The 22,662-nt window shown below is 36.4% G+C and overlaps 1 protein-coding gene, 1 long non-coding RNA gene and 1 pseudogene across 20 annotated transcripts in view; 1 reads left to right on the plus strand and 2 right to left on the minus strand.

Moving 5' to 3' along the window:
- LOC139079170 (uncharacterized) overlaps positions 1 to 4,929 on the minus strand; it is a 59,413-nt gene extending 54,484 nt beyond the window's left edge. For both annotated transcript variants that reach the window (XR_011532529.1, XR_011532530.1), the window contains exons 1-2: positions 4,821 to 4,929; positions 44 to 98 (exon numbers count right to left, since the gene is read on the minus strand). This is a non-coding gene — a long non-coding RNA (uncharacterized lncRNA). The remainder of the gene's footprint in view (positions 1 to 43; positions 99 to 4,820) is intronic.
- COL24A1 (collagen type XXIV alpha 1 chain) overlaps positions 1 to 22,662 on the plus strand; it is a 349,075-nt gene that overhangs the window by 265,020 nt on the left and 61,393 nt on the right. For all 18 annotated transcript variants that reach the window (XR_011532521.1, XR_011532522.1, XM_008516954.2 and 15 more), the window contains 7 exons: positions 59 to 112; positions 766 to 822; positions 2,758 to 2,811; positions 8,964 to 9,017; positions 9,128 to 9,181; positions 15,542 to 15,595; positions 16,745 to 16,852. Coding sequence is in view for 16 of the 18 variants with exons in the window: in XM_008516954.2 (XP_008515176.2) it covers positions 59 to 112; positions 766 to 822; positions 2,758 to 2,811; positions 8,964 to 9,017; positions 9,128 to 9,181; positions 15,542 to 15,595; positions 16,745 to 16,852 (435 nt within the window). In the remaining 2 variants the exon portion in view is untranslated. The remainder of the gene's footprint in view (positions 1 to 58; positions 113 to 765; positions 823 to 2,757; positions 2,812 to 8,963; positions 9,018 to 9,127; positions 9,182 to 15,541; positions 15,596 to 16,744; positions 16,853 to 22,662) is intronic.
- Positions 5,337 to 5,448, minus strand: LOC139079196 (U4 spliceosomal RNA; annotated as a pseudogene).

Raw genomic sequence — 22,662 nt, forward strand, 5'->3', positions numbered from 1 at the left:
TTAAGTGAAGCAGATACAAATAATATAGAGAATGTCTACTTACTTGTCCTTTTGTTAGGGCCATCAAGGTCAACCAGGACTTTCTGGGTTGCCAGGACCTAAAGGAGAAAAGGTGTGTGTGTAATACTGACTTTTTAATCCTAAAGTTAAACATTGAATTTATGTATTCTTTCTGAAAGTATGCATGGAAACATTTTCAAAGAATAAAAGAAGTGCTTTTCAACTTGAGAAGGATCTTGCAAATTCTAGAAGAAAAACAAAGAAATATCAAGTGTGGCTAAAATTTAAATAAATCATTAAAATGTCTTCCGTAGGTGATTTGAAGATTGAGGTGAACTAATATATGTGAAAGTACTTTGCAATCTGTAAAACTTTGTAAAAGTAAAATTAATTACTTATTGTAAGTGATTTTGAAACTGTAGATTAAATGATTATAGTATATTTATAGTAAAAATTTTTATGAGTTAGGAATAACTGCAACAGTACTTCTCTTGGTTTATAATGCCATTGGAAACCTGACACTGACATAATTCCTTAGCGACTTTTTATGTAATTAAAGCAGACTGACACTTCCAAAGAGAATCATATTCAAATTACAACTGTGTATAAAATATCGTATGCTAAGTTTTGTAGCTAACAGTTGACCATTTAAAAAGATAAAACCAGATTGTATATTTCATAATATATTAGAAAATAATAGGCTGCGTATTTTAAAGGTTATTTTATTAATTTGGTTTCGTTTCTAAATCATTATCTTTATCATAGGGTTATCCAGGAGAAGACAACACGATCCTAGGACCACCTGGCCCTCGAGGTGAACCAGTAGGTCTTTTCCTAAAATTATTTTGATGTTTCAAGATAAAATGCAATTACTGTAATAGATTCACAACACCAATCACATCTTTTCAAGGAGTTTTATTTTGTTAGTTTTATAACGTGGTTTTATAGCAGAGCAGTATTTGCAGTTGCATAATCTAAATCTGAAAACTACTTATATCAAGGTCCATATCCTTAGCATAATATATAAGTTTAATTCAATGACTTTCAGCATTAAATGCATAATACATTTTTACAGAGCTTATCAAAAAGTTATATACTCTAGACATTTTATAGCAGATAATTCTTTAATCATCAAATTCAGATTTACTTCTAAAGTATTTAACAAGTCTTATTTATATCCTTTTTTATAATAGTTTACACGAAGTTACCAAATGACTTCAAAAGTCGTCTAACCAGTTATTAGATCCAGTACTCTTTAAAGATCACTCATCCGCAGTCTTCTAGTTAAGCATTTTAAGAGCTAACTATAACCATGATTTTTGAAAAGTAGCTATTGTAGCTTTGATTATCTGAACTGTCTGTTCATGTTTGATTAAAACAATCTTAAAGGGTGTATGTAAATTAAATGGGTACAATGAAAATGCTTAATTCACAGAAATAAATATCATTGGTTAAATGTTTTATTTTCACATGGTATCATATAGGATCAAACAATCCCTAAGGAAGAAGGTCAGAATATGTTGTCACTCCTGATGTTTGGATCTGGCTCTTTGGAGACGGTTGAAAGTTATATTTTGTTTTAGAAATAGGAGAGATTTTGGATTTTTTCTGATTAAGTCAGGAAGCCATCTCACATATAGACAAACTTATCTATAAGAATATATAAGGTTCTTTATCAAATATGTTCTTGTTTCTCTAAACCTCTGAGTGGGAAAAATAGGAAAATAATGAAAAAATTTAAAAGCTAATGGAAAAGAACGAGCAAATGGAGTACAGTAGTGCTTGTTTTCTCTAGAGTCATGTATCCCAGGATCCAGGAATGTCACTGAAATATAATAAATATATTAAAAGTCTACCATAACAATGGTCATTTTTTATCTAGTAGACATGGGACAGGTGTGAAACCTAAATCAAGAATATTCTAAATAATTAAAGCAGAGTCAGAGATTATTGTCTTTATGTTTAATATCTTTATCCACATAGGAATAAATTAAAATTTATCAATTAATGGTCCATAATAAATTTTATGGTTTTGCCAACTAATTTCACTTTGAGTTTCTTTAAAGACAGTAGGTCCTATTATGTGATAAGTGATATTTCAAGTGCATTTTAGACTAGATAATTTGAACAGCTTAACATATCAAAGATAGTATATTAGGAATGTTTGCAGAAAGCTAAAAGGGTGAGTTTATTACATTAATTTCTGCCTTAAGGATCAAAATTAATAATTGCAATTTTTATTAGGCTAACATGTCTTAAAAATTAAAAATTCCACAGATTACAGAATAAACAATAGAATTTTTGATGAAGAATGGTAAAGTAGGATTAGCTATTAGTTTTTGAGATCATGAAATATAATCTGTTCTGATTAATATAATTAATTAAGTAGCTGAATGGTCCTGCTTTTACATCTTTTTAAATCACTTGAAGATTAAGTAAAAATGTAAATTATTTTGATATCATGTATAACAGACTTTACTCATCTGAACATTCATATTGTTTAATTGGACTTCCTATCCTCAATATTTTTTCTAGCAGAATCATTAAGAGAATCTCTTTAAATAATTCAAGGCTAATGATATTCTTAGTGTCATTGAAATTCAGTCCTTTGAAAGTATTTAGTGGAACTAAACCAATTATTATACATTTGATTTCATATTTTTGAAGAAAAATATTCCACACTAACTATGTCATCTGCATTCACAAATACTTAGCTGCAGCTGTGAAACTGGTTATTTTTGCGTGTGGTCTCTGTAGGGTCCAATTGGGGAACAAGGAGAGAGAGGAGAGCCCGGAGCAGAGGGATATAAGGTAATTACTGGAAAATTCACACCTTGCTTCTAAATTTGAATACTGCTCTCTGTGGTTCTGCTCAGTTTCAAATGAAGATAGGCATGGCTGAGATAGTTAGTAATGTCTTGTGTTTTTGATCCTAGAAGAAGAGTAGCTCTTTGTTACTTTCTGTTCCTTCTTTCTGGAATCATCTTTGTCTCCTCCCATTGCTGCTTTTTTCCCACAGTTCAGATCTCAGCTGAAATGTTACCTGCTGAGAGGCCTTCTCTAATTGCCCTTTTTATCTGTCGCTTTGTATCATATTACTCAATTTCTTTCATGAAGTTTAATGCCATCTGTATTATCTTGCCACTTTTTTTATATAATTGTTTCTTCGCTTGTCTTCCCCCACCAAAATGTAAGATTCATAAGAATAAGGCTCTTATCTGTCTTTTTCATCATTATATCCCCAATTTCCAGAACACAAAGTTCCTGGTATATAGTAGGGATTCAATGAAGAGTTGTCAGGTGGGTGGATGAACGCCATTATGTTCCCAAGCCCATGTCAGTACTTATCCTCTTCCATTCTTAAAAGGATTTTATGAGACCAATTTTATCAGCTAAAATTATATTTTAGCTGATATAGACTGTGTGTAGAATTTACTCAGTGTCATTTTTTATTAGCACAAATGTGTTGAGGATTCCTGTCCTGTATTCCTGCCTTATATCTCTTCCCATTCTGTTTACAATGTTAGTTGCTGAACAAAATGGTCATCTGCTAACTCTCTTCCTATAGTTTCTGTCTTATTCCTTTGCTCACAACATTCTCGGTCTGCTCACAATGTTATGTAATCTTTATGTACATAAATCTTATCTATCCTTTATAATTTAGTTCAAATTCCCTTTTCCCCTGACCCACTCTAACAGCAATCTTTCCCTCTTCTGCAGTCCTATAATATTTATTATTTGTAGAAGTCATTCAACACAAATGTTTGACCATCTCCTCTTGCTATTTTTTTTTTTTAAAGATTGGCACCTGAGCTAACATCTGTTACCAATCTTCTTTCTTTTTTTTTCCTCTTCTTTCCCTCAAAGCCCCCCAGTACATAGTTGTATATTCTACCTGTGAGTACCTCTGGTTGTGCTATGTGGGATGCTGCCTCAGCATGGCGTGATGACTGGTGCCATGTCTGCGCCCAAGATCTGAACCAGCAAAACCCTGGGCTGCCGAAGTGGAGCACACGAACTTAACTACTCAGCCAGGGGGCCGGCCCCTGTTGCTAATTTTTTTTGCTATTATTTTTTAATATGCAAGTATCCTAACTTCTCAGTTTGAATATGACTTCTTTCTTTCTTCTACAATGTCTTGTTCTCAGCCTTGTACATAGTAGTGCATAATATGTACATAAACGTAATTCATTTTTAATAATGAATTGGTGGTTTATTTGATCTAGTGTACCCCTCTCACATGTAAAATTTCTATGATCATGTCCGAAATGGAGACGATAAAATAGCCAGATTAAATAAAATAGCCAGATTGAACGGACAAGCTGGTAGGTATATAACTATCATCAATAAACTGAATTTCTCAAGCCTGAAATCTGGAAAATTAACTTTCACTTCCTAAAACTCTCTTTGAAGCAAATGTTGAAGGTAGCTCTAAACATTTGTGAAATTGTTATGATGGCCATCTTATATTTTTTCTATTTTCAGAGAAACCTTTTTTAGAAGGTTATATGTGTTCTGTTTCCAATTTACATATTTGTATATAAGGGGTTTCCTAATCCTGGGAGTCCAGTAGATTTACTTGAAATTAACTTTTAGGTTGAGAATCAACCCAGCTGCTTCCAGCATAATTTGAGAAGCTTCTGAAACTCCCTTAGCTTTTTCTGTGCTTCACTTCTCCGCATATTCTCAGGAAAGTAAGATTCTTGCAATATCTGCCTTTGGCCTCTACCAACTACAGAACATTCAGTAGCTAAATCAGCGTATTTACTGGCAAACAAGCAGTTAACTATTCTATTGGAAGAAGAAAAGAATCACTTCACCTGGCTAGCAGAAGCAGTCCTGCCCTCATTATTCTGGACAGTCAGACGTTCTTCAGAAATCCCTCAGCAGAGAAAAACTTTTCCTTAAATTCTGTGTGGAATGTTTTCTCCCTCCTCCTTCCACAAACACTCCTGATTACGTTTTCAGCTGTGGATGTTTGATGAGCTAGTTTGATCCCACATCTTTGTTTCTGTCTTATTATATCCTATGTCTGCAGGCTGTAGGGATCATTTTATCATTTGTTGATGGGTTCTATTCTCAACAACCGTCTTGTGCCAGACAACCATACTAATTTTATTGCTTAGACATCTCAAAGTCATGAAATATCCACACTTATCCTCAGTCACATTTTCACAAGCAGAGGTTTGATTTATAGAAGGGAACCATGCTTTATTTCGAGTTATGTTATTTGGTTGTAGCCTCAGGTGATACTTTAAAATGTTTACTTTTCCAAATGGATATTGTGCATACTGCCATTTCACTCTAGTAAACTTATGGTTAGCACTATCACTAAGGTTTTTTTTAATTGTGCTAAAATATGCATAACATAAAATTTACCATTTTAATTAGTAATAATTGCACCTTGGATAAACCTCATTGGCTACGATACTGCCACTGCGCAAAGCTAAAATTTACCATTTTAATCATTTTAAAGTATACGTTCAGAGACATTTAGTATATTCACAATATTGTGCAACCATCACACAATATCTCATTCCAGAACATTTTCATCATCCCCACAAGGAAGGTCCATTCCTGTTAAGGAGTTGCTCTCTATTTCCCCCAGCCTTTGGCAACCACTATTCTGCTTTCTGTCTCTGTTGATTTATCTATTCTGGGTATTTCGTATAAATCATAAATATATAACCTTTTGTGTCTGGCTTCTTTAACTTAACATAATGTTTTCAATTCATTCATGTTATATAATTTATCAGTACTTCATTCCTCTTTATGGCTGAATAATCACCAAGCTTTTTAAAAATACTTTTACATTCACAAATATTCTTACAATTGTTGTGAACTCATGATTATCCTGTTGGAGAAAAAAATGGAATGGGTAATGCAAATTTTGCTTCCATTTGGTGGTGAGTAATCGAGATTTTTTTTTAATCCTTCTCACCATCCTTTGTTCTGTTTTCTTCTTGAAGAAACTGAGAATTACAAAAGTCAAGTGCCACACTCATTGTCATCAATGAATATTATTAGACGTCGTTATACATAACACATTTTGTTATGTATGATAAAATCTCTAGTTATTCAGCATATATTTAAGTATCTGCCATGGGCCAGGAGCAGAGCTAGGTGCCATGAATATAACACTGGGAACCTCAGGCACATTCCCTCCCTCCATGGACATCACATATGGAAGACGTACAGAATAAGAACGTTTAATCAATATAAAAATAGACATAGTAAATTATAGCTGTCGTCCAGAAAACGGTACATTACAGAGGTCAAGATAAATTCATCTGAGGCTTGAGCGAGCCAGAGGACATGGTGGGAATAAGCATATTGTACTGTTCAACATCCGCTTTTTAAAGATCTGAGCCAAAACACACAGATACCCAAGATTAAGTCAAGCTAAACTTGTGTGAGACAAAGTCCCAGAAATACGTTGAATAAATTATGTTCTATCTCAAACTCCTTTGTACTTTAGTTTGGCACACAATAAAATAACAATAACTAAATTACCACTTGTCCTTCACTGTGTAGCATCAGACGTACATTTTCAAATAGCTATTGGGCATCCTCAAAGGCATCTCAAACTCAGTATGTCCAAAACCCCGGTATTATTGTGCTCTCCAAATCCCATCTTCCTCTTTTTATGTCCTCAGTTCAGTGTGAATGGCACCACCAAACATCCAGATGTCCACGCCCGTGAAAGAATCCTCCCTGTCTCTCTCCTCTTTTTCTTTCCTCTCTCTCTCCTCTCATTGCTCAAATTCAATTGGCCATTTCTTTTGATCTTTTAAATATCTCTGGAATCCAGCCACTTTGCCTTCCTTTGATTTAGGCTCCATCATTTTTCACCTGAATTGTTTTAACAGCTTCCTATCTCGATGCCGTATCCCCAGTCATAGCCCTCTTGAGTCCATTCTCCACTTAACATGTTCTTTCAGATGAATCTCCACTTATTTCCCCATACTATTCCCTCTACCAGAATGTTCTCCTTTTACTTCACTGCCTGGAACCCTCATCCTTTAAGGTTCAGCTTATCCTCATTTCCCTTATAAAATCCTCTCCAAGCTCCTGTCGGCCATTTAACTCATCCTACCACTAATATCATCAGGCAAAATTAATCACTTCCCATAACCTTGCCTACGTAACTTTATAATAATATTTACTACAGAATATTTAACTTTTACCACTAGAGAAAAATGGTCTTTGTCAATTTTTATTGGAATGGAAAGGACCAGAGGAGTTATAGTTAAAACTTCTAGAAAGCAAGTTTGGTTTTGGTGAGATTTGTATTCAGACTTCACAAAGCCAGGAGACACAATTGACTGTTATATGATCATTCTAGAAAGGTCTCTGTAAAACTACAGACAAGGCTGGTGGCAAAGCCATAATTGGCCATCATAGTTTTGAGTTTTGTAGTTTGCTTTTATGTTCACTCTCACTTCACTCTGTAACTCCAGCTTTTCACCAATCACTTGTCTCCTGAGTCCTATTTAATAAGTGACCTACATGTCATATTTACTTACACCAAGCTCCCTCTTGATTGACCTGATTCTGTTATTTACTGACTCTGCTCATGTTTTGCTGGAGGGTCATGTGTGGTAATGGTTTTCTCTTTAGTTGTGTCCATGCGCTATATAGACAGTTTTCCAAATTAGCCTTTTTTTCTTGCCACTTTTCAGTCTCTTAAACAGGATTCATTGCCTTTATCAGGAGGCTGAATCTCAAAACCGTAAACGCTTGCCTCACAGAATGCAAACAGAGAAGAAGTCAGTTGACCTGTCTGTGAGAATAAATATTGTTAGCCTACATATGGAATCCCTTCTTTCTAGCCCAGAAAAAGGAGATGAGCCTGATAACTATCTATCTTTCCTATGGCATTCTTTCTGTAATACACAGAGAATAGGAAGAAAGGACTCTGAAGTGAAGAGGACACTAGGGAAGGGGATGAAAGAGATCACGTGCAGAATTTTCCTGCATCACTCTCGCCTGATAAGCCCCTGGATTGTTGCTAGTTTCTGTTTACACACTTGAAAAGGGAAATGTGGTAAGTCAGCATTCCTTCCTAGGAGAACTAGGGTGATGACAGATTGCTGAATGTCAGAGTCACTTGATGGGGCTTGGCATTATATATGCTAACAACTCCCAGTCTTCAGCCCAGTAAACCTACTATTCAAACGGCTACAAACTTTGTAAAAATGGAGACCGTAGTACACTTCCACAGTAGGGATAGGTTGAAGAAAGAAATTGGTTCTCAAACTGTTTATTCCTGTGGTTATTTACTGTATTGGTTTTCTGAGCCTGCTGTAAAAAAAAAATACCACAAACTGGGTTGCTTAAAACAACAGAACTTTATTCTCTCACAATTCTGGAGACGAGAAATCTGAAATCAAGGTGTTAGCAGAGTCATGCTCTCTTGTAGGCACTAGGGGAGAATCCTTCCTTGCCTTTTCCAGCTTCTAGTGGCTGACGACATTCCCTGTGGCTGCTTCACTCCGGTCTCTGCCTCTTTCACATGGCCTTCTCCTTTGTTGTTTGTATGTGTCTCTTTCTCAGTGTTTCTTATAAGGACACTTGTCAATGGATTTAAGGCCCACATGGATAACCCAGAATAATATCCTTTTAAAATCCTTAACTTAATGACATCTGCAAAGACCCTTTCCAAATAAGATCACATTCACAGGTTCTGGGCATTAGCACACAGACCACTTTTGGTGGATCACCATTCAACCCACTACATTGACCTACATTGGGGGGAAAAACACAAAACTCTGTACTCTTTCTCAGTCATCACAATATCTAGTGGCTAATGTGTTCTATACTATTTTCAAGGGAGAATCATAGTTTCTATGACATTTAAACTTAATTTTGCAACATTTTGCTACCATTTTAAGTGATACTTCCCTATTCTCTAAGTCATATGTCTCTATTTACTCTAATAATATAATCTTTTCTATTCCTAGGGTCATGTGGGTATACCAGGACCAAGAGGTGCCACTGGACAACAAGGGCCCCCAGTATGTTTTAAAAGCATTCTTTGTAATTCTGGCATTTAAAAGAATTAGTGGTAATATATCTTATTTGGTCTCTGCTTCATATGTGATTTCTGTTTTGGTTCCTCTTAAAGGGTGAGCCAGGTGACCGTGGTGAACAAGGACTAAAAGGAGAGAGAGGATCTGAAGTAAGTTGAAATCGTTGAAAACAATTTGAAACGTACTGTTGACTTGAGAAAGCAGAGGCACTAGGAGTTACTAGTCATTGTAATTTAAGTGATCATTCATCCCTCCAGAGCGAGGATCACTGTAGGCCTCTAAACAGTGTTTGTCAATAATTGTGCTAAAACATGATTATTGATTAATTCATGTGTTTTGACTGCCATCCAAATTTCCCTTCACCAGCAGCCTACTCTGGCTTTGTGAAAATTGCCTAAGGTTGTCCCAAACTAATTGTCTCTCTTTGGGGTTTCAAGCAGAAATACCAGTGGGCCTTAAAACCAGCATTGCAGAGTGAAGACATATCAGTCAAACCTGTTTAGTTGTTGTAGTAAGATAGGGTTAGAAATAGATTGACTATGTGACACAGACTCACAATTGGTTTAAAGATGTTTTTTGATAAGATAAATCAATTATTTGTTATTAAACAAACTAAAAATCTATTGGCTTGTTGAATTTATCCATCTCTTTCTCCATGCACTGATAGAAGGTACCTCAACTTATGTAACAACTGGCTTTGTAATTTGTACTGTCAGTTCATTGCTGCCCTGTGTATCATGGCATTTTGATTTTACATGCTATTGATTTTAAATTAAGTTCTGAAGAAAATCTACTATATTTTAATAATAAATTAGGTGAGAATAGATAAAAAGTAATGAATTTGACACCATCTTTCTTCCAATTTGTTAAGCAGTCTTCACTCATACTTGTGTTTCACGCTTGTGGGAGTAAGTAATAAAATTGAGTTGAATCTGATATTACATAGGTGTTCACACACCTAGAAGTCGTTTTGAATAGTCTTGGCATCTACCTAGTAACTTTCCGTCAGGTTCCTTAATAAATATGAACTAACAAGTAAATAAAAATATCCCTTTGAAGGCAAGCTTTAACAAGAAAAAATGCAGAGAAAGAAGACAGTTGTCTCATTCATTTAGAATTGTTAGTCCTGAAATTGGGAAAAGCAGTAGAAAGGCTGTGGACCTGAGACACTGCTGCTGCTTTTATGTGACTTCCTTATATTGCAGTAAGTACCCAGGGATGCAAATGCTCTCTCAAGGTTTAATCCTACAATTCAATTTCTAATCTTTTACAATGAGTACTTTCATAATCGCAATGTTTTCTTTTTCCTTTTTGACATATCTTAGGAAGAAGAATTTTTTTTTTTTTGAGGAAGATTAGCCCCGAGCTAACTGCTACCAATCCTCCTCTTTTCGCTGAGGAAGACTGGCCCTGAGCTAACATCCATGCCCATTTTCCTCTACTTTATATGTGGGACACCTGCCACAGCATGGCATGTCAAACAGTGCCATGTCCGCACCTGGGATCTGAACCGGTGAACCCCAGGCCGCCAAAGTGGAACCTGTGCACTTAACTGCTGCGCCACTGGGCCAGCCCCAGGAAGAAGAAATTTTTTGATGTCTATTCGTATCTGTTAAAATTAAACCAATGAAAAGAAAATTTTTTTTTATAAGGAAGATTGTCCCTGAACTAACATCTGTGCCAGTCTAACTCTATTTTGTATGTGGGATGCTGCCATAGCATGGCTTGATGAACAGTGTGTAGGTCCCTGCCTGGGATCCAAATGGGCAAACCCCAGGCCACCAAAGCAGAACACATGAGTGTAAACACTATACCACCAGGCTGGCCCTGAAAATCAAATATTCTTACTAGACAACTGCATCTCCAGCCTTCATGGTCAGCTCTCCCTGGGTTGGGAGCTGAAAGATGCTGAGGAGCCATGGTTTAAATTCTGTATAATCCAGGGGAACTAATTCTTTTCTCTTTTGGGCAATGCTGGTATACAGTCCAAGGTTACATTAAAAAGCCTCTTAGAATTTAAAATAGTAATAATTGCTATAAGAACAACCATTGACTATGTATTATTCACTAGGGACACCTTTAATGGCCAGGTGGATCCTGGCCAACTGTTGTCGTCTTGTTTTTGCAGAGCTTTAAATTTGTTTTTTAGATTTGGAAATGACCCTTTAAAATCATCTGGACAACTCTCATTTTTCAGATGAAGGAATTTAAATTCCAGAGAGATTATGAGCTACCTAAGTTCACAGAACTAGTAAACAACAGAACCAACATTAGAAACTTCATTTCCTGTCTCTCATTATACAAAAGCCTTCCATTACTTTGAAGTCTTTTATAAATTAAGTAAAATATGATTAGTCTTACTTAACCAACTAATTCATTCATTGGGCTCTCAGACATGAGGCTGTGGGCAACTATAAAGAAAAAGTTAGAGCAAGTCGAAACCAATTGCGGAACCACTTCATTTTTTAAAAAGACTTTTGTAATGCAAATGTAGTGAACTGTCCTATAATGGCTTTCAAAGACTAAGACTTAAGCCAAAATCTTATTTTCCTCCCAAAACAAAATTCCAGCTTTTAGTAAATTGAAATTTCTGGGTCAGAAAAAAAGAAAAGAGAAAATGTAATTCTTGCCTAACTCTAAATCTATGTTTGTATTTGAAAGCTACTCTCTCTAACAGAGTTAGAACTAGCAAAGTATTGCAGTAACTGTCTTTCAGCCTCATTTAAATAAAAAACGAACAAGAGTTTGGACTAAAATAGAACATTTAAAAATATCCATTATCTAAAGAATTAGACTCCCTTCTCTAGTCGTCTGTGAACTGGTACAATCCCAGTGAACAGAAAGCTATTTTAAATGGATCTGATTTCAGATGGCCCATTCGATTTTCCAATACTAGCCAGACAAAAGAGAAAGCACAATCTTACGTGCACTCTGAAGACTACATATATAATTCCCTTGCCTTTCCTATTACGGTTGGTTTATGAGGTACTTATATTTAAATAAAATAATATGAGTAAGTTAAGTTTGGAAGTAGTGTAGAATACTTCTACCTTTGTTATATTTGACTTCTGAGGATTGGTTGAAGAGTGACTTTTTTTCCTTCTTATGATGTCAACTCAATTAGTCATCTACTAACACCTTACATAACAACATATTTTCTTTGTCTTTGGCCCAATCTGTAATTTCCTACCAAACAGACCACCTGTGTGTAACATTAATGTTAAGTAATGTTTGGCTCTTAATTTACTTATAAGACTATCCAGCAATTCCAACTTTGAGATTTATTTTTTTTTAATGCACAAATTCAAAAAAAGATCTTTGTTGATCGTTATGTATTTAAAATCTCCATTGAGAGACTATGGTTCTTCTAGCTGGCCTACTTCCTTTTGGTGACGATTGTAATAAGGAAATCTTTCCTGAATTGAACATTTAAAAACAGCAGAGACTATAGTTTTGTTATTTGTTAAACACTTTTTGTTTTCAATAAATAGATTTTGCCACAATTGTACTATTACAAGTAACAAAATGTACTTTAAAAATAATTTTCCTTTAGTTTTATTCTATTGGGAACTGCTTCCTGATGCCCATCCAAGTCTGAATAACATTCTAGTTTTCATGATGATAGACCCATATATGTAGATTTTAGTACACAATATTTAACTCTTCTGAAATAATCACCAAGAACGGTCATCCCAAAATGTAATCAATTTGTGATGACATGTGAATCTCTTTGTTTTTATTTTGTTATTTGTTTGGAATAAAACACTCACGTAAATGTGCAGCATATCTGAACCTTAAGCCATAAACTCAGATATACTAAAAATATATATTTGTTTATATTCTTTATAATGGAACTTAATATCTGTTTTGAATGCCATCATGCCTGGTGGTAGAAATCTAATCAATGGAAATCTAATCAATTGACTGCCTTTAGTGTCATACACTCAGATATTCTGTGTTTGATTTAGAGTTTTCCCCACTCACCCTCTTGTCAAGTTTGCGTTATATCCTGGGTGGCAGTGGTGGGGCGTGGGAATGGGAGGTAAGTTTGGTCTTCAGTCATCATCTATTCACACTAGCATCCACTGAAATGCACACCATCCCTTTTTGACCATCAGTTGCTGGCATCCCACCATGTTGGCATCTGCCTTGGCCCTCCTGGCAGTTCTTTGATCCATGCTTGCATGTGTAGCTCTTTTCTCATCTCAGATGCAAAGTCTCCTTTGATAGACCTCTAAGGGCTGTATGCTTCTGTTCTTGGCCACATGGAAATAATATTCTGCTGCTTCCCACACCATGCTGAGTGCTTGGGGCACTCAGACTTTCTCAAGCCCACTGGCCTAGACATCCATGCAGAAGTTTCTACTCTATTGCTCACACTCAGTGCAGTTTATGTGGACTTCTCGATGAAGACTTTAGTCTCCCTAGCCATCACCTCTGTGTCCAAATCCCCAAACTTACTTGGGGATATTATTGTTTCTACCCACCACAGAATTTAAGGGCAGAGTTGAGTAAAGGGCTCTTCTCAGCAACACCTATCAGTGTCTAACACTCTTGCTTCTCTTCTTACTTTTCTCTAACTTGAAGATGTTCATATCCCCTTAGATAGGAAACATTCTCTCTTACATTATTATAATTGTTCTAAATCTGTTCTTTATGGCATAAATTTTATGACCTGAATTCTTTATATCCTCAGGTGTTGGGGTGTGTGTGTGTGTGTGCGTGTGAGAGAGAGGAAGATTGGCCCTGAGCTAACATGTGTTGCCAGTCTTCCTCTTCTTGCTTCAGGAAGATTGTTGCTGAGCTAACATCCGTGCCAGTCTTCCTCTATTTTGTATGTGGGATGCTGCCACAAATGTGGCTTTACGAGCAGAGCTAGGTCCACGCCCAGGATCTGAACCTGTGAACCCTGGGCCGCCGAAGCGCAATGAGTGAACTTAACTATTATGCCACTGGGCTGGCCCCATAACTTTGGTTTTTGATACTCAAAGATAGCCTTTAATATTTAAAAAATCAGGCTTTTGCATGTAAAAAATATATTCTTCTCAAACTATTATATTTTTTTTAAAGTATTACCCCAACAGGAGTTTCAGAGGACTATTTTGAAATTCATAAGCTAAGGAAAAGTCTATTTTGAAAATCAAAAATCTAGAACAGATCTATCACTTTGCATAAAAAGAAATACTGTGAAGGAAAACACACTGGTTAACATATTTGAGTATAATCACAAATCATATACTATTTAATCAGTGCTATTCAAGATAACTGAAATCAGAATTTCTTTCAATATTTAAAATAGGCTTTATTTGCTTATTTTGCTTCTTTATTGTGTCCTGAAAGATATATTTTACGATAGGCATCATATGTTCCAGAAATTGTATCTACTTCAACTAAACCCGGGTCACCAACAATCCCATTTTCTGGCTTTCTTACCCTTAGAAAGACTTTACATTAGTGACTTTTTAAAGCAAGTAAAATGGTTTTTCAAAGTTGGAGGTAGAACCCTTGATCCATATAAATCCCCATTATCAAATTCTACAAAGTTGGCTTTTTATCTTCTACAGAAAATGCCCTTTTTCTCTGTGAACTACTATACTATTTCTTTGTAAAATGTTTAAGCTCATTTTCAGAAGATGTAATGTCTTAGGAAATTATTTATTTTGTTATTGTCATCAAATTGAATCTTTGGCACATTTTATATTCAGATTTGAATAACTTAACATCCATTTTGGTGGAATTATCCTGTTTGTGAGAACTTTTGATGACTTCTGGGAAATGTGTCTGGTAATGACAATATGCTTCTTTTTCTTATTTGTGAACTAGGTCACTCTTTTCCACATTTTTCTTTTTAAAATAATTTTAGGATATCATCAGAATAATGGCATGATTTATAGGGACAAAGTTCCTAACTATCCTGGAAGACCAGTTACTGCTGAATCAGTTATGATTTAAAACATCTCACACATGGAAAAACAAACAGCTCCATGGGAAATAAATATCTTTCCTTTGGTTCACAAGTATGTTCTTCTCTGTGCTTCCAGATAAGCACATTTTAGGCTATTGATTCACGCCCCTTACTACACTGTAAGTGCCCTGCGGTTAGGAGCTTTGACTTTGCATTCACAGCACATAACAGAGTCCCTGATACATAATACTCAATAATTGTTCACTGGATCAATTAAGTAAGTACTTAGCCATTTTCAGTAGGGCGACAAAGGCCTTGCTTGAAAGCGGGGACTTTTTTCAAATAATCTATTTCAGTTCTTTTTAACTATGATTTAAATTCTTAAATCATAGAAGTTGGAGCTAGATGGAAATTCATAGATTGATCAAATTCTCTCGTTTTTGGATGAAGACGATGACTCCTAGGAAAATAAAAGTCAATCCCAATAATATGCACTGGTTACCGGCAGTACTTGCTGTAGCTTCCAGGTCTAAGAGTTCTTTTCTATGCCTTCAGTTTAATTACGTTTATTACAATCAATTGACAACTGTGCTTCACATTTTAGGGTCCTAAGGGGAAAAAAGGAGCTCCTGGTCCTTCTGGGAAACCTGGGATTCCTGTAAGTAACAGACCTTTTTCATCTTTCTTGTTTTTCTAAATAAAATTGGCAACTTAAGCAAGCAGAAAAGGTTAGGGCGAATTATGACAAGTGTTGGATAAATCAGATTGTCTTCAAAAAAAATTTAAGTCCATCCTGGAACACAGAAGGAACAAAATATGACCATTAGCTCAAAACCAAGCTTGCTGTTTAATCTAAGCCTCTGCTCTTGAAGGATGCTGTTTTCCGACGTTCTGGAGCCCTCTCTGTGGACTCATGCTACCCTGTGGTGGTGAAGCACTAAAAAACAAGGACTTGGAATCATGACTGAATGAGTGCTGACAAAGGTCAGAGGTCTTCAGGCATGGATAAAAAGACATGAGCTGTATTTTAATGGAAGCACTCAGCCTCTCATTTCCCTGGCAAATAGAACAGAAAGTCTTAGAAAAAATTTTTTAAATCTTTCATCACAGAACAAAAATTAATTTTACCTTAGCCATCAGTTTCCTGCTCTGGCCAGGCAAATATGTGTTGACTGGCTTGTTAGCAAAGACTTCCTGCTAGCCTGCCTTAGCCAAGGACTAGATGCCTGCTTTGGGTGGCCTGTGTTGGTTCAAAAAAAGTAGAGAAAATTAACATAAATTATAAGCACAGTCAGATCAAAATTCCTACAGATAAAATTCAGTTGCCCAAGAGTAGAAACAAAATGTTCAGACCTTTACTCAGTCAAAAAATTATCTAATTCAAAGTGGCAATAAAAAAGAGCCATAATTTGTATCTTGAGAAAATGATGTATGAGATTTTTCAGAAGGTGAATGACAGCCTGTATCATAAGCTCACAGGTGCATATTACTGATCTTTTTTCCACAGCTGGATAAAGCATGGGCTGGCACAATGAGAAATACCAGAGAATTACACTAAAGCTCAAAAGGATACACCGTAAACTGCTGATTAGCTTGGCATTTTTGTTTAGGGAACTTTTAAAGACAGCTACCTGATCTGTTGAATCCAAAGAGTAAACCATTAGGAAATTCAAGAAACAGGAAAATGTCCTGGGACAGGGTAGTAAAAATGTAAATATCTGCCCCATGCCCATAAATATAAAAGTGTTTGTCATTTAAACATCTGTACAGCATGTCTCTATAATCCAAATAATTTTTAATTACCAAGGGACTTCCAGGCCTACCTGGGCCAAAAGGTGTGCAAGGATACCATGGAGCAGATGGCATTTCAGGAAACCCTGGAAAAGCTGGGCTACCAGGAAAACAGGGCCTTCCTGTGAGTAGACTGAATATCTCTTTGCTCTTTATTCCTTATGCATAAGTGTCTCCTGGCTAGACCATAGATATTTCAGCTATCTTTCTCAGCTTTGACACTGGCTCAGGTTAAACCAATCATTTCTTTAATAGTTATTTTGGAACTGTGTTCATGATTTCTGGAGAATGTCATGAGTAATTCTCTTGGCTATTTTATATCTAATAACCCATATTGTTAATAATTTATGCTATTTTTACAAATATAAAAGTTTGTAAACAAGAATACGAAGAAGAAAAATTTTAGGGAGTATACAACTTGGCTGTGTTTTGAGTTCATCAAATGTCTTAAGCCACCTTTGGAACATTTAGAGCTTGGCAGTAACCCAAGGTGGGTTCTGCCAAAAGTCATTTTCCCTTTACTTTCACAGGCTCAGTATTTTACAAAAATTGTGTGCATATTTTCTCTGTGTTCATCTATTGGTGATGCAATGATATAGATTGTTACTTTTATGCAAATTTCTCTTATTTGATCAGAAATGTAAAAATCATATTTTTGTCTTCACTTATCCATTTCCCCTCTTTCCTCCCTAATGTCATCATAACCCAGGTATCTTTTGTTATCGCATGTTGTATTTTCACTTGAAATATTAGAATAATTAACCACATACTTTCAAGAACCCAGTAAAATGTACCCATTTATATTTCTGTTATTTGACTAGGTCTATCTATTGACCTATTTTTCTTTTCTTAAATAATAAATCATCCTAGTTGTTTGTTCAGGGTAGTAGGGTACTGTACCTAAACCCAAACCCAGATTAATATTCTTCTTTCACTATGATGAGTTATCTCATTTGTTAAAAACAAAAAAAGAAATCTATGATACTATGACCCAGCCAATTTAGTTACTGGAAATAATTATCTAGCTAAATTCTATTTAGAAAAGTGAATATTTTTGAGGAGTCTTAACGTGGTTTCCATTTGTGTTGGAGGCAGTATGTCAGAACATCAGAACATCAGGTTAAGGCCTAGAAAACTGACAGCTAGGCTGATGTCTTTAACTAAAGTAGATATTTTACAGACCTCAGCCATTAACATCAGTCTCGTTAAAAGAGGGCTTTCATTTGAGATCTCAGTCTTAAAGGGAGCTCAAGCACTGAGGCTTCATTTTCATGCTCCTCTCCAGGCTCACCATGTAATAGTCTTAAAATGAGGTTGTGGATTAAAAATACAACAATAAAACATTTTGAATTGGTCTAAGAGTCTATATTTTTGTGGTTTAAGTTTTACTAGGAAATGTTGTAGTGAATCTTACCCTATTGCTTTGAATAAGATTTTGAGAGTTGAAGCAAAGAAAACCACATTTGAAAATATGTCGTATTTCTTGCTGCTGAACACAAGTTTAACCATGGAGTTGGTGTGTATATTGATGTACCCTGTAGTTTATGAGACTAAAATGTGAATTCTACATACTCATAATAGCAAGTATTTTTATTTCATTACAAGGAAAAGAAAATTATTTGTTCTCTGGCTAAAATACTACTAGTCCAGATAATCATTCCAGATATAGATAATAGAAACCAGAATTCCACATATATATGTTTAATAGGAATTTCAGATATTCAGTTATATAAGATATTCCTCATATATTAGTAACAGGTCAAAGTCATCAATTATTTTTTACATCAGGTCATTTAATGGTTCATTGAGACAAACAGCTTCTTTCTGGCAGTATGTGACACCTGAAGTTCCCCCTAGAAAGGTCTGAAAATTCCATGGAATGAAAACATTGATTTGGATAAGATAAATATGAACCATTTTCTCTTGTATAAAAACCAGCAATGTGACAAGTGATTGTTATCTGCTGTTAGTTTCTAACAAGAAAACAGACATTTTCCAACAACTCTACATCCTTCTTCAATAGTGGGGTAATACTTAAAGGACAGCAATTTGCTAAGAATAAGACAATACAGAAAATAATCAATGCAAATAAGATACTGATTTCATTTGATGCCACTCCAAGCCTTATTCCTAGCCTTATCTATCATACTGTTTTTATTGGCTATTTTGGTGAAGGCTCATGCATGAAATCAAATCACTGGTTCTATGCAGAATAGGCAGGAATGAAGTGGACTTAAGGCCAGATGCTGAGGCCTTGTGCACATTCAGGGCTATTCCAAAACTCAGTTAGGACTCTGGAGTATCAACAGTGCTGTTTGGTTACAAACAACCAAGTGGATATTTGGATTGCCCATATCCACCACATGGATATAATCACGTAATTCATATGGACTGCTCCAAGTTCTGCCCACTGGGAAGAGTTCTCTTCCCTGATATCATTCAGGCTTTAATGCAGTAGCTATCCACTTCTAACTGATGTTGACATTCAATACGGATCTATCTATAAATCAGGCCTGAGCTTTTTAACTCCTCCATTAACTGGTAAAAGGTGTTCTCTAGGAAGGCTGATGGAACAGCGGTAAAGTAATAGAACAAGGATCATCAGGGTATTACTGCCAGGTCATCAGCTGCTGTTGCTAATGGCTATGTTGTTTAGTAAAGACACCCATATCAGAAACTACAGCTGTGAGTGGCATCAACACACAATTAAGTTTGTAAGTTTAATCTTGGAGTTATCTTCAAGACTTATCTGGTGTTTACACCAACCAAACGGGTGGTAAAATGGATATGGGATGTGGTAGGATCACTACCCCCGCATCTTTCAGGTCTTTGTGGCAGTAGTATATACAGTTTTCCACAGGGATGTGGTTAGTATGCACAGTTTCCTGCAGGGATGTGGTAATACCTTAGGTTTATTGGTGGGGTTTGGGGCGGGGGGATTGCAGAAGAGATAGTTGCAGGGGCCTCCACTTGTCTCTTCCCTTCCTGCCATAATAGCCTTTACTTTGTGAGTTAGGGGTTTTCACTATGCCCTGATGTTGGAGGAAAAAGCAATGACAAAAACTGGGCTCACGGTCCCACTGGATCCCCTTGGAAAAGAAATTGGGCGGAAACTCTGTTTATCACCTGGCCTTGATAAGCTTCCACTCTATCCAGAGTGCCATGATAGTATTTTGGATTTCCAGGGATTATCAGTGGTTCAAATCCAGTATCTCACATCCCCCAGAAAGGCTGAGAGTTTCTCTTTCCCCAGTGTTCAGTCATCTAGTAAATGACCACAGGTCCATCTGAAGAAAAGAAGGCTTGGGGTAGAAGTCACTGTATATACCTATGACCACCATTGAGGGGTTCTTCCTCAAAGAGAACCTGCCTCCCCCTTAAGTGAGGGAGTCTGCTCTAGGAACTGGCTTGCATCTGGGAACTGAGTGAGAGGCCATGAAACCCAAGTACAGTGACCTGAATTAAGTTTATGCTCCTCAGACCTAGAATTTTTCCACCTATATGTCAATATATTAATAGTAGACTATGGTATATTTAATTTCTATGGATCTTTGATCAACTAACCATCACCACAGATCCCTGCGGGTCAAAAGATTCTGATTCCACTCCATCCTGTGGCTTCTTGTGATAATAACTTCTACATTTTCCGTGATGGTAAAGCACTACCACTTAGACTCTACCATTCAGAGAGTCCAATATTCCCATTTAAATCGGGATCTTATTCTGATGACATTTCTTAACAGCTTGGTAAAGAATGTTCTTTGATCGCTTAGGGACTGGTTAGAAGTGGTTAATCAGATTGTGCATGATAAATCTATCTCTACAATTCTGTCTTCTTGAGCCTTTGGACCCTTCCTATACAGTATACTAGGAAATTTATAGCATTTCAACCTCATTGACTATAGCCCACAGTTGAGTCCAGGCTTTAAATTGGCAAGCTATCATACTATTAATAGTGCTCCCACGTGCTTGAGCAAAGGCTGCTTTCCACAAGCAAGGAGAATTAAGAGTGATTGGAGGTTCAAAGTTCTTAGTCTTGCCCATGTCTGCTCAAATAATCCCCATCCCTTGTCTTGGAGTTCTACTCTTTCTGCACCCAGTGCCCTTATCTTAGCACAAGAGATTTGGTTAGTGAAAGATGTATTAGTATGTAAATTCTGCGAACTTTACGGTGGATTGTGTCCTCAGCCACATCTGCCTTGTGACTACAGGAGATAAAGGACTCCTTCAAGATGCCGTGGAGATTTCCTGATTTTCTGTTATGTTCTGAATTGAGCATGAAAAACCTTTAATTTTTCCCTTTCTCTGTGTATTCCCTCAGATCATTTAGAGGCAGGCCTCTGGTCATGCAGTCTTTATAGACACTGGTTCGCTACGGTGAATACATGCCAAGGCCACATGATCTTCTAAACTTTGCCCTCCAGCTGCACTTAATCTAGCACCATGACCAGTGCTAATTTGAATAATCATGATGCCACTATATACCACAGGTTACTAGTGTCCATTTACCCTCAACAAGGAAGTTATCTGAGCATTCCTTGATAATGAGCAAACCAATCTCAGAATCCCATTTTGGTGGTTAGTTTCCAGTCATCACTCTTATTACCAATTACTATATCAGAGTCTAGCTAAAAAAATGGCACACTCAAATAGGGCAATTAAGGAGGGTTTGATAAAGGAATACTTAGGTGCAAGCAAGGCTAAGGGAAACCCAGAAGAGATGCTAAAGCACCCAAAGGATAGCACCAATAGGGAGCCATTACAACCCGTAGGCCTGAAGAGGCAAGGGGAAGGAAACAATTATCAAATTATAGAGACAGTAGTTATTGCTGTCGGAGGGAACCATTTAGCAGGAGCTGAGACCTTCAATAAAAAGATTCAGCCAATGCACTGCAACCCAGCAAAGAGAGCCAGAGGAATAAATATTTCAGTCTCCTTCTCCTGTCCTGCAGTCATCTGCCAGGACGTCCCATTAGCCAAACTCGACAAAATAAAGGTGAAAATAGGAGCCATCTGCCCTGGCTGGGAGGACTACTTTATCACTGAAATTGTTTAGAATTGCCAGCATATGATGGGGGGGGGGCGGGGAGCAGTTTTACTATTACTTTAAAAGTTCACTACCAACAATGTACTCCCTTACTGCCTGCACCAAGGGTGGGCTCCCTCCCATCCACCTCCCCTTGGTATATCCCGGACCAGCAGCTAGAGGGTAAGGGAGCCCAGTGGGTCATAGAGCAGGGTGGAGAAGGGCAGAGATTGGATCTCAACAGGCAAACAGGAAACATCTAGCCAACTCTATTAAGTCTCATTTATACATGGTCTGTATCTGCAGTGTGTTCTGGGTGTCAGCAAACACCCAGTGAACCAAATCGGCCTATTCTTGTATGGCACATGAGCTAAGAGTGATTATTACATTTTTAATGATAGAAAAAATAAAAAGAAGAAAAATGTTTTCGACACATGAAAATTACATGAAATTTAAATTTCAGTGTCCATAAATTAATTTTATTGTAACACAGCTACAGTCATTTGTTTACATATGGCTGCTTTTGCACTAGAATGGCAGAGTTGAATAGTTGCAAGAGAGACCAACGCCCCACAAAGTCTAAAATATTTACTATCTGGCCTTTTTACAGGAAAAAATGGCTGATCTCTGGTTTGTTTATATTGTCACATTGTTCTTATTTCTATGGCTTTGTAGTATGTCCCCATATTTAGTAGGGCAAATTCCCCTTCTTTACACTTCTACTACATACATTTGAGATTAGATTTATTGAGTTTCTCTGAAAACAAAGCAAAAACTTGAATTACCATTGGGTTTACCTTGAATTTATAGTTTTATTTGGGGAAAATTAATATCTTATCGTTTTAGTTATCTAATATAACAGATGAAATATTTATTCTTGTCATCTTATAATAGATTTTCTCATCATA

This window comes from Equus przewalskii, chromosome 24 (genome assembly GCF_037783145.1).
Source record: "Equus przewalskii isolate Varuska chromosome 24, EquPr2, whole genome shotgun sequence".
Classification (NCBI taxonomy): domain Eukaryota; kingdom Metazoa; phylum Chordata; class Mammalia; order Perissodactyla; family Equidae; genus Equus; species Equus przewalskii.